At 38.7% G+C, this 13485-nt stretch overlaps 1 protein-coding gene across 1 annotated transcript in view; it reads left to right on the top strand.

Annotated features, from left to right (window-relative positions):
• The window catches only part of calcr (calcitonin receptor), a 119212-nt gene that overhangs the window by 82291 nt on the left and 23436 nt on the right, over positions 1-13485 (top strand). The window contains exon 11 of the mRNA XM_073931903.1: positions 12179-12332. Coding sequence (XP_073788004.1) covers positions 12179-12332 — 154 coding nt within the window. The remainder of the gene's footprint in view (positions 1-12178; positions 12333-13485) is intronic.

Genomic DNA, 13485 nt, shown 5'->3' with positions numbered 1-13485 from the left:
TAAACGTCTTCAGAATGCCACAAACGCACCGCAAGTCACGTGACAAGAACTGACTGATCTCAGATAAACATTGCTGTGCTTTTTAATTTCACAGGGTCGCAGTATGATTGTCAAGCGTTGACCGGTCCACGGTGATAAAAAAAGGTTGGGGACCACTGCTGTAGACAGTTGAAGAAAAAAAAAATTTATTTAAGGGGGCTAAAAATATTGACCCTAAAATGTTTTTGTTTTTTTTAAATAAACTGCTTTTATTCTAGCCAAAATAATACAATTAAGACTCATTCATTCATTTTCTTGTCGGCTTAGTCCATTTATAAATCCAGGGTCGCCACAGCGGAATGAACCGCCAACTTTTCCAGCACGTTTTTACGAGTGGATGCCCTTCCAGCCGCAACCCATCTCTGGGAAACATCCACATACACATTCACACACACACTCATACACTGCAGACAATTTAGCCTACCCAATTCACCTGTACCACAGGTCTTTGGACTGTGGGGGGAACCAGAGCACCCGGAGGAAACCCACGCGAACGCAGGGAGAACATGCAAACTCCACACAGAAACGCCAACTGAGCCGAGGCTCGACCCAGCGACCTTCTTGCTGTGAGGCGACAACACTTCCTACTGCACCACTGTGTCGCAAAATAAGACATTCTTCAGAAAAAAAAAAATTATAGCAATAATTTTTACTTCAACTGTACATCCAACAAACAACAACAATTAATAAATCTATAGTATATAAAAAGGGCTTTACATTAACACCCGCCAACTCGCCAAGTGCGGGTAGATTTCAGCTTTGGCAGGTTAGACAGACACCTCCACTAGCCACTTTGGCTGGTTGAAAATAATGTTTAAATTGTGGTTTTCCTAAAAGCACGGTTCGACTACAAGAATGACCTAATATGCATGCAAATGTGATCTTAGAATGGAGAAACAGCATGACTAACAAAAAAATTGCATTCGTGCGAGCAGAAGAAAGCAGATGAATACCAAAGGAGAGGATAATCACTCGCGCTAACAGCTGATGTGGTGCGCGTGACTGTTTAAAGCGCGTGCGCGCTCCTGTTTCCTTCCTTGAAGCACGCGTGCCTGGAACGCAACTGTGATCGTATCTCTTTCGAATAGTCAGGCAAAAAAGTAATGCTAATGCACACACAGTCTTGCTGCTTTCAAGAGCTCCAAATACGTCTATTAGCTTTCGCTTTGAACAGACTATTAATTGGCCTTAACCGTGTGATCATGCTTCCATTATCACACAGTGATAGCATGTTTTTCACCTGCTTTCTTTTGCTTACGGTTATTTTTGTTTATGTGGTTTAATTATTATTTTTTACTACAACATTGCTTTAATATGAGATTAACTCTCCATTTATGTGTAGTTAACTGGTGATCTGAGAGACCTTTGTAAATGACAATAATTATTTTTAAAAGTCAGTTGTTTTTCTTTGGCTTTTTTAAAATAAATGTTTTGTTAAATAAAAAAAATAGTATACAGCTATATTTAGCTTGTTTGACACATTTAAAATTTGTGGCAAAGAAATGATTATTGTTTGGAGTGGTCAGAGATTAGGTAAATCCTTGATTTTGAGTTCTGAAAAGTCATGTGAAATGAAAACTAATCGCAGTATAACACTATGAAACCATGACCCATTTGCTCATACACAACACACAAGATGTGAAATGAATGAGAAGACACGTGGACATAACACAAAATCTAAATCAAGTAATTTTATCATGTCAAAGTCATGCATATAAAAATATTTTCCCAACAACAAATTTGTGGCTAGTGAAAATGCAGAGTGGCTAGTAACATTGAAAAACTACTAGCCACTGTGGCTGGTGATCAAAAAAGTCAATGTAAAGCCCTGTATATAAATAAATCTACAGTACGACTCAGAATTAAAACTATGATTAATTTCACGTCCTAATAAAAAAATCAGCTCTCAGCCAGGCATTAGATATGAATTTCACAGTTATGAAGAAGCACATATTTAGGTCACTTCAAAACGATCCACCATTTAATTCTCGTTGTATTTTCACAGCATGAAATCTTTGCTCGGAATATGATCTTTTCAGGTTTCGCTCTCTATGGAGGAATGCATAAATCTGCCGCGCTGGAATGTTCTGCATGATCTAAGAGGTGTGGTGAGGAGATGTGCTTCAAGAAAAACATTCACTTTCAGCTACTGTACCTAATGTGAACGAGGACAATTACCTATTGTTTTTTCACTGATATACCAATATTATGAGAAAAAACAGAGGAGTAAGACATTATAAAATGGTTTTCACCCACGTCTTAGGTTTAAAAGCACTTTGTAATTATACATAAGATTGGGAAAGTACTTTTAGAGTTTCACAAAGACGATAATCATTCTTTTTTCTCATCTAAAAGATGGATTATCACAATCGCCAGGCTCCTTTGTTTAAAAACCAAACGCTGCGCCTGTCAAACGACCATCCTTACTCATGCTTTCTCCAAATGATGTCTGTTTTATGAGCTCTGAGTAATGCAGATGTCTTAAACTGTGCATTCTTTGGGAGGCGGGGTGTGGGCGCATTCTCTATGCTTAATTTACGGTATCCTTGTTTTATCCCGGAGAACAAGCTTCTTCTGTTTTCCCTCCATCTCGAGCACCCAAATGCATTTTCAGCCTCAAGGAGAAGAGGTTACAGAAAGCAATACCCCTTCTAGTTAACACTTAAACCCCCATTTCTGACACCAGCTGGGCTTTATTCGGACAATAATGGCATTGCATGTGAAGGACGTTTGAATGAAAGTAAAGCAGAGCTGACTTCTAAAAGAGAAATGTGTGGAGAATAAGACATGGGGAGTTGCAGCCAGTTGCGTGGGTGCATGGACATATGGTAAAAAGTTAATCTGGTTGACTGACGTGTTGTTGTGTGATCCACAGCTCAGCAGTCTGAGAATAGACACTTTGCCAACGTTTCTAATTAAAACTGCACACATGTTGTAATGAAGGAGCCAGGCGACTCAAGTATTTAGAGGACAGGAACATCCGGGCAATGTTAGGCCCCGTTTACAATGCGTTTTAGTTTTAAAAGGGCGTTTTAGATCAAAAACAATCTGCGTTTACACTAGCGTTTCTCCTAGCGTTTCTGAACATATCTCTGTCCACACTATGCAACCAAAAACGTATATCACACGACCATTCGCGCACTCTGGGCATGAGCATTTTAGTATAAACAGGAAGCATGCGTCTCACTCTGCATTTGGTTATTGTTAGTCAACAAACGCTGGTTGAATAATGAACGCGATGACAAAGAAAGCAAGAGAGGTATTTTTGTGGACAGACGACGAGGTCGAGTTGTTACTAAACGTAACAAATGAATAACTGCACAATGGCGTCTAAAACAGACAATAGAGCAGACACCGCTCCCATTTCTGTGCCCATGTTGTTGTTTACAGTGAAGGCTGGTCTGTTGTCTTCTGGTAGCGTTAAAGCCATGTGTTATAGTTATGTGATAGGGGCTTGACGAATAAGGGAAGGATACGCAATAACACAAAAGCCCCAATCAGGTAACGAATCTCAGCAGCCCCGCAGCTCCGTCTCCGTTTTCCCCCATCCACACTGAGACAGAGCAGCAGCGTTTTAGAATAAAAATGGCCCCTTCTGCGTTTCCAAAATGCTCCGTTTTCGGCGCTCAAAAACACTGGCGTAGTGTGGACGGATGGCGTTACCGTAGCTAAACTTATTCGTTTTCAAACTAAACCGCAAACTAAAACGCATAAGTTTTCAAACTAAAACGCATTAGTGTAAACGGGGCCTTAACGTACAAAAACAGCTATTCTGCACTGTAGGTGTTAGGATAGTCCAATCAAGTATTTAGAGCAGTGCTCCTAAACCTTTTTATCAACACGGACCGCTCAACGCTTGACAATTTTACCAGTTTTTAAACAGAGCTTTATCTCAGAGGATGACAAGCTAACAAAACTTTGCTGCAACTCTGATACACGTTTTATTTATAGAGAAAATGAAAAAGCACTGCAGTGTTTTTCCGAGATAATCAGCTAAAAATGTGGGAGAGCGTTGATATTATGTGATTGCATTGTATTGCAATATAGAGTAATTAAGTTTTGACGTTAAATCAAAAGTAATTCACCAATACTTGATAATGAAATGATTTAATGACAAGAACTTGCTACGGTTACAACAGATAACTGTATAAAATGAAAAAAATATGAAATGATAAAAACATATGATAATAATTGTACCCAGATTAAATGTAAGAAATAAAGTTACCCAAGAAAGAGAGAGACAGGGGGAGGGAGGGAGAGAGAGAGACAAAGAGCAGGCCCCGAAGATGGCCTGATTGCAGTAGAGTCAAAGAAGATAGCCTCCAGAGCAGGAGAGAAGCAGACCAGGGAAAAAGGCAGACCAGGAAAAGAGGCAGAGCAAAGTTTGCCAGCTATTTTGTTTCTTTTTTGACCATGTGACCAAAGCCCAAATACCGAGACATACAAAGTGACCAATCAAGATGTGAACACATCATAAAACCCCCAAAGTCCACACACCAGGCCCTGATCTCATCGGTATCTGCCTTTGGAATTTGTGTGAGCCTTCTTTGGTGAAAAATACCATATAAACAAATGCATATGATAATTTAGACTCTTACGATATTATATTATATTATATTATATTATATTATATTATATTTTGCAGTAATTAATTATATGATTGGCATAATGTTAAATTTGATAATTTTTTTTAACTCAAGCTCATCTCTACTCACCTCAATGGTCATAATCTAGGATGACAATGGCAATATTCCTTAGGCTCAGATAGCTAAAGATCATATAATTTTCATACCTATGGTCATGAGCTTTGGATCATGACCAAAAGGAAAAGATCTCGGATACAAGCGGCCAAAATGAGTTCCCTTCGAAGGGTGGTAGGGTGCACTCTTATGGATAGGGTGAGGAGCTCTGACACCCGGGAGGAGCTCGGAGTAGAGCCGCTGCTCCTCCACATCGAGAGAAGTCAGCTGAGGTGGCTCGGGCATCTGTTTCGGATGCCTCCTGGACGCCTACCTAGGGACGTGTTCCAGGCATGTCCCTCGGGGAAGACCCAGGACACGCTGGAGGGACTATGTCTCTCGGCTGACCTGGGAACGCCTCAGGATCCCCCCGGAGGAGCTGGAGGAAGTGTCTGGGGTTCTCTCCTAAGACTGCTGCCCCGGCGACCCGGCCCCGGAAAAACGGCAGAAGATGAATGGATGATATAATTTTCACCATCAACTGACCTGAATCCCATTGCATGTCCTTGTCGTTAGGATATGCTGCTGGAGACTTCACATGGTGGTTTGTCTTTGAGGGTTATGCACAGTTGTTAGGGGCTTTCTTTGTCAGTACAATGCATGCATTTCTTGATGGAAACAAACAGTGACATTGCATTGAAGGTTGTTGAAACAATGCCATAAGGAATGCACGCCTTAATCAAAGTTAAAGAGGATCCTAAAGACGCTGACTATCTGACCCTGAGGAGAAGATCTCTGTAAAGCCTGCTCCATTAGATTCCTTCAGTGGGGTTCAGGTCAATTGGTGGATAATTCATGTGTGCAAATGAAGCCTTCTTTTACAGTTTGATCATGATGAATCTTGGCATTGTCACCCTGAAATATGACCGTGGGATACTTCTTGTGATACACTGCATCAGTTCAGGTTTAAAAAAAAGCATGCCAGAAATACATAACATGCCAGAAATATACATATTAATCATTGCAATAAAGATCCAATCATAGATTGTTAAATATGTTCTAACTTGCATCCAAACAGACTTTTTTTTAGACATTTGCAATAAAAGAACCGGCCACTTTATTAGGTACTTGTCCAACTGCTTGTTAACGCTAATTTCCTATCAGCCAATCACCTGGCAGCAACTTAATGCATTTAAGCATGTGGACATGATAAAGACGATCTGCTGCAGTTTAAACCGAGCATCAGAATGGGGAAGAAAGGTGATTTAATTGACTTTGAACGTGGCATGGTTATTGGTGCCAGACGGGCTGGTCTAAGTATTTTAGGAACTGCTGATCTACTGGGATTTTCACGCACAACGATCTCTAGGGTTTACAGAGAATGGTCCGAAAAATAGAAAATATCCAGTGAGTGGCAGTTCTGTGGGTGCAAATGCCCTGTTGATGTTAGAGATCAGAGGAGAATGGCCAGACTGGTTGGAATTGATACAAAGGTAACAGTAACTCAAGTAACCACTCGTTACAACCGAGATATGCAGAAGAGCATTTCTGAACGCACAACACGTCCAACCTTGAGGCGGATGGGCTACAGCAGCAGAAGACCTCATCAGGTGCCACTCCTGTCAGCTAAGAACAGGAAACTCAAGCTACAATCTGCACAGGCTCATCAAAATTGGACAATAGATGATTGGAAAAATGCTGCCTGGTGTGATGAGTCTCGATTTCTGCTGTGGCATTCAGATGGTAGGGTCAGAATTCTGCATCAACAACATGAAAATATGAATCCATCCTGCCTTTTATCAATAGTTCAGGCTGGTGGTAGTGGTGGTATGGTGTGGGGGTTATTTTCTTGGCACACTTTGGGGCTATTAGTACTAATTGTGCATTGTGTCAACGCCACAGCCTACCTGAATATTCTTGCTGACCATGTCCATCCCTTTACAGCATACCCATCTTTTGATGGCTACTTACAGCAGGATAACGCACCGTCATAAAGTGCGAATCATCTCAGACTGGTTCTTTGAACATGACAATGAGTTCACTGTACTCAAATGGCCTTGACAGTCACCAGATCTCAATCCAATACAGCACTTTTGGAATGTGGTGGAACGGGAGATTTGCATCATCCAACAAATCTGCAGCAACTGCGTGCTGCTATCACATCGGTACAGACCAAAATCTCTGAGAAATATTTCCAGTACCTTGTTGAATGTATGACACGATGGATTAAGGCAGTTATAAAGGCAAAATGGGGTCTACCTCTGTACTAGTAAGGTGTACCTAATAAAGTGGCTGGTGAGTGTATAATGTGAGGCGAGATAAAGAGAGAAAATATACACACACTCGGATGTAACAAGTGAAAGCCCTGTAGGGGTGTTTATTTACAAGTGCAGTCCGGTGTGTATGTGAGAAAGTGCGGTCTCCGTTGTGCTTCCTTCAGTCCCAGAAAGTGCCGTGTTTAGGTGGTGATGATTATGGTGTTGTCCTCAGGTCTGTGAAGGGGTAGCAGTGGGGGTGAGCTTCAATCAGCCACTCGATTCTGCGAGATAGAACAGAATTGTTAGCGTGGAGGTTTCTTGTCAGAAGTCACTCACTCGCATGTCCTCTGGTGCGGTTTAAATCCCTCTCTCTTCATGATTGGGCTTGAGTATGGTGCAGCTGGTGTACATTACGGACTATGGCGATGGGGAATTGGATGACTTGCCACAAATGAAACACAATATTTAGATTTATTTATATAGCATTTTACACACACACACATATATATATATATATATATATATATATATATATATATATATATATATATATATATATAACAATACAAATGTTTGTGAAAGTCATAATTTATTAACAGGTGTATTAGTTTATAAAACTGGCCTTATTAGTGTGACTCAAATCACACTGTAAAAATGCTGGATTCCACATAATGGATTTGTGTTGGCACAACATAAAAGGTATTAAGTTAACATTAGTTTTTAGAAATGTAAGTAGACTGAACATAAAACAATTGACCCTACGCTAAACCCCGCCCTCTTTAGTTACTGTTGCTAAGCCTGTCAAGCTTTCGTGCAGGGCACGTCTATTGCAATGTGTATGCGCTAATGTCAGACATTCCCAGGGATATAAATAGTCATTTTTGGCGGACAGGTGAGATATGCGAGAAAGCAAAAGATATTTATGACAAGGTATATTTATGGTATATTAAGGGTATATTTATGACATGATAGGCAACCGATTTGAAAATAACTTGCCGTCTTATACGCTGACCATTCAAAAGCTTAGTTCATCTGCACAGCAGGAGAGGAGAAATTGAAAAATAATCTAATAGTAACAAATTAATCCGCGATTTCTCTTTTTTTTTTTTAGCAAAAAAGCCTGATAGACTATTATGCTATGATAGACTAGGAGGTGCTCCAGTTTCCCCCACAGTCCAAAGACATGCGGTACAGGTGAATTGGGTAGGCTAAATTGTCCGTAGTGTATGAGTGTGAATGTGTGTATGGATGTTTCCCAGAGATGGGTTGCGGCCAGTTCGAACCAGCGACCTTATTACTGTGAGACGATAGTGCTAACCACTGAGTCAACATGCTAAATATATTTACATCAAAATACTTTATCTCATATCAAAATGTACTGCCTGAAGTGTTTTTTTTTCTCTCATTGGATTGTGAGCCCTTTGGTGATTACAGAATGTTAGATTAACAGCACAGCAGATCAATTTTACGGCAGCATGCTAATATTTCCGACATCTTTTCAGCACACAAGTACACTGAAAATAAATACAGGTCATGACTAAATGTGGAGGATCATCTACAAAATGAAACCAAGAGACATGCTGTGCTCCAAACAGTGTGCCCACACTTCACATTAGGTGAGGTTAATGATGAAATGAAAGAAATGAATTATTTACTATAAAAAAATTATATGGTTGCTAGACTGTTGCATTTCCTTGTGTTGTCAATATGTTTATGTCTATATAAGTGTAAGTGTGTGTGCTGTGTTTCTATATTTATATATCGTAGTTAACTTTACTTACATTTGAAGTCGGTATTATAAGCCTTCCTATTAAATTTGAATTCTTTTAGTTTTTACCTGTAATGTGTCTAAATTTCTAAACATCATACTTAATAACTAACTTCTAATAACTGATTTCTTTTATCGTTTGCCATGATGACAGTACATCATATTTTACTCGATATTTTTCAAGATACTAGTATGATAGTTACATTTAAAGTTACAATTAATAGCTCAAAGTGACATTTAAAGGCTTAACTAGGTTAATTAGACAAGTTATGGTAAGTCATTGTATAACAGCGGTTTGTTCTGTAGACTATCGAAAACGAAATATCGCTTAAGGGGACTAATAATATTATACCTTATATAACATTATAATTAACTATACCTTAAAATGGTTTAAAAAATTTAAAAACAGCTTTTATTCTTGACAAAATAAAACAAATAAGACTTTCTCCAGAAGAAAAAAATATTATAGGAAATAATGTGAAAATGTCCTCAAGTCGTTAAATACCCCAGCAGGCACAAAACGTCAACATGACGTCAAACGTCGTGGGACATTGCATTTTGGGTGGAAATGAAATCGGGTTGTTATCAGAACACAACATCAGACAGACGTCATGTTGGATTTTGATCACTTTCCAACACAACCTGAAAACAGTTAAATATCAACGTCTAATGATGTTACAGCTTGACGTTGTGTAGACGTTAACACTATCTAACAGACATTGTATTTTAATTGCCATACCTGACAAATAAATGTCTGTATTTTACATAGATATGGCGTTAGTTTAAGATGTTTGCTCGACGTTGAATTTTGGTAACTTTCCAACACAACCCTAAATCAACCAAATATCAACGTCTAATGATTTTATAGCTTGACATTGTGTAGATGTAACCACGATGACATCTATCATACGTTTAATTGTAGTTGCTATACCTGGCAATTAAATGTCAGTTTTTCACATCCATATGATTTTGGTTTAAGTTGTTGGCTCGATATTGGATTTTTGTCACTTTTTAACACAACCTAAAATTAATGTTTTTAACATTTGACGTTATGTGGACGTTACCACTATGACGTCTATCAGATGTTGGATTTTGGTTGTTATACCTGACGAATAAATATCAGTATTTGACATCAATATGGCGTTGGTTTAAGATGTTGGCTAGATGTTGAATTTTGGTCACTTTTTAACACAACCTAAAATCAACCAACTATCAACGTTTAATAATGTTACAGCTTGACGTTGTGTGGAAGTTACCACTATGACGTCTATCAGACGTTAGATTTCAGTTGCCATACCTGACAAATAAATGTCAGTATTTCAAGTCAATAAGGTGTTGGTTTTAAATGTTGACTCGATGTTAAATATTCGTCACTTTCCAACACAACCTAAAATCAAACAAATAACAACATCATTGATGTTACAGCTTGACGTTGTTTGTGGATATTACCATTAAGACATTTATCAGACATTGGATTTTAGTTGCCAAACCTGACGAATAAATATCAGTATTTGATGTTAATATGGCGTTGGTTTAAGATGTTGGCTAGATGTTGAATTTTAGTCACTTTCCCACACAACCTAAAATCAACCAAATATCAAAGTTTAATAATGTTACAGCTTGACGTTGTGTGGAAGTTACCACTATGACGTCTATCAGACGTTGGATTTCAGTTGCCATACCTGACAAATAAATGTCAGTATTTCAAGTCAATAAGGTGTTGGTTTTAAATGTTGGCTCGATGTTAAATATTCGTCACTCTCCAACACAACGTAAAATCAACCAAATAACAACATCATTGATGTTACAGCTTGACGTTGTTTGTGGATGTTACCATTAAGACATTTATCAGACATTGGATTTTAGTTGCCAAACCTGATGAATAAATGTCAGTATGTGGTGTCAGTGAGGCGTTGGTTTAAAGGGCACCTATGGTGAAAAATCTACTTTTCAAGCTGTTTGGACATACATGTGTGTATAGTGTATATACTGTCATATTGGGGTGATATAAACACACCCAGTACTTTTTTTTTCAAATTTAACAACATATGGTGGACCAATTGGAGCGGTTTTCAGATCGACCTCAACTTTACGTAGCCCCCGCCCACCAATATTGATTGACAGCTGCGCGCATTAACATGTCTCCATAGTAATGCATATACTCATATCGACAAGACAGGACGATCGCAAAGCGACCGGTAATAAAAGGTCTGTTCAGTTCAGTAAGATCATCAATCATCATCAGACGTGATCAAGAGTGAGTTTTACAGGTTTAACATGTTTTAAAACGTGTGCACGTGTGTAATGAAGTACAGCCAGAATCACTTCAGATTCACTTCATCAGCACAGCCTCGTGTCTCTCTCACTGTCTCTCTGTGTGCGTGTCTGCCTGCGTCTCTACGCTATGTATGTGCGTTTGTGTCTGCGCTACTTGTCTGTGTGTGTGTGTGTGTCTGCCTGCGTCTCTACACTATGTATGTGCATTTTTGTCTACGCTACTTGTCTGTGTGTGTGTGTCTGCCTGCGTCTCTACACTATGTATGTGCGTGTTTGTCTGCGCTAGCCTACTTATCTGTGCTATGTGTGTGTGTGTGTCTGCCTGCGTCTCTATGCTGTGTCTTTGCTGTGCCTGCGTGTCTATGCTGTGTATGCTACGTGTCTGTGCTATTTGTGTGTGTCTGCGTGTCTGCGCTGTGTGTGCGTGAACTTATTGTTGCAACTCCACAAAAAATGCATCAAATACTGATTGGTAAAGTTCTTACTGTAGTATTTTTACAAACGTTACGTGAGATCTGCTTCCTGAGGCAGCCGAGGGCGTGTTGAGGCATGCTGCTGACAGGCACGTGGGATCGGTGGGCGGGGATGACTCGCCTTAAAGGCCCAGTGCAAAAAAACAGCAACAACCTTTTCCCAGCTATAATACAGACACTTCAAACAGCTATAATAAATACTCTGATGGGTGTTTTGAGCTGAAACTTTACAGACACATTCTGGGGACACAAAAGACTTATATCAAATATGAAAAAAGGGGTAACCTATGTGCCCTTTAAAATTTGGCTTGACGTTGAATTTTGGTCACTTTCCAACACAACCTAAAATCAACCAACTATTAACGTCATATTTTTACATCAAAATAACGTTACCTAGACATTGAACTTTGGTCACCTGACATCGCAACCTAAATCTAAAATAATATTATTGTCATATGATGCTGTTTGCCTGCTGGGATCACTTGAGAAATATTTGGAAAATAATAAATATTTTACAGGAGGGCTAAACTAAAAATGTTGCCCATCAACTGTATATTGGCCATATTTATCCACCTATAGGATAGAGGGGGTTTCGAGTTATTGTTATTTTGGGGGCCGTGGGCTGGGAAACCCTGACATAAAGCACCAGTTTCCTTCACTCTCTCTCTTTCTCTCCATCCTCAGATCAGCTGCAAGGTGCTGCACTTCTTCCACATGTACATGCTGGGCTGTAACTATTTCTGGATGCTCTGTGAAGGGATTTACCTGCACACACTGATCGTGGTGGCTGTGTTCGCAGAGGAGCAGCACCTACACTGGTATTATCTTTTGGGCTGGGGTGAGTTTAAACACAGCTCCATCTGTCAGCAATGACCACAATGTAAATATGAACGCCCTCCGTATTTTGCAAAGCGAGAAGCATATCGTGACCTCTTTTCATAGGCAGCTGTTTCATCAGTCTACGCTCCATAATTTATTGGAAACATTTGCTCATGGTCACATCCGCCTGCTCCATAAACACTAAACACTGTCGCCCGGCACAAACACTTGTTTAAAGACGGACAAATCAGCTAATCCACAGTTGGGGCGCAGTGTGCTGGATGTTTGGGGTCATGCTTTATTTCACATTCTGATGCAGATTAGTGTTCTTTTTACTGGCAGTTTTATTATGGCGCTTCATTGGAGATTGGGTCCAACTGTCTTGTTTTGCCTGTACTCAGTGTTAGCAATGACATGGACGAAGAAATTGGGCAAAAAAATCCCTAAATAATAAAGTGTTATTAAAGATTGTGTGATAACCTTGTGCTGGATCATCCATTCCCCAAAGGGATAGAGGACAAGCCTCAACCGTTTAATATGCCTTGTGGCTGAGAATATGCAAAGCTGCTGTAATAAAACCTTATATCATAACATTATGAGAATATTTCACCCAAAAATCATTTTACTAAAAGTCTTTATATTGTAAAGTTTTTTATATTCATACACTACCATTCAGTTTAGAAAAATAAAGATTTTTTAAAGGGTTAAAAAAATAAAATTTTAAAATAAAAATAATTATAAACAAAAATTAATAATTAGTTATTAAAACTGTTTAGAAATGTGTTAAAAAATCTTTCCGTTAAACGGAAATTGGGGAAAAATATACAGTGGGGCTAATAATTGAGAAGTATGACTTCAACTGTATATTTATTTTATATTCATATATATTTCGTTTTTAGTTTTTAGAAAATGTAAAAAAAAAAAAAAAAACTCAAAATCTTCATATATATATATATATATATATATATATATATATATATATATATATATATATATACATACACACACACATATATACATACATACACACACACACACACACACGCATATTTAATTTGAAAATGGGAAGAATTTTTTATTAAATCTTCATATATATATATATACACACATACATACATACATATATACATACATACACACACACACGCACACGTATATGCGAAATTTCTGAC

The sequence above is a fragment of the Danio rerio genome, chromosome 19 (genome assembly GCF_049306965.1).
Source record: "Danio rerio strain Tuebingen ecotype United States chromosome 19, GRCz12tu, whole genome shotgun sequence".
NCBI classification, from domain to species: Eukaryota; Metazoa; Chordata; class Actinopteri; order Cypriniformes; family Danionidae; genus Danio; species Danio rerio.
This window is presented reverse-complemented; position numbering and strand designations above follow the sequence as displayed.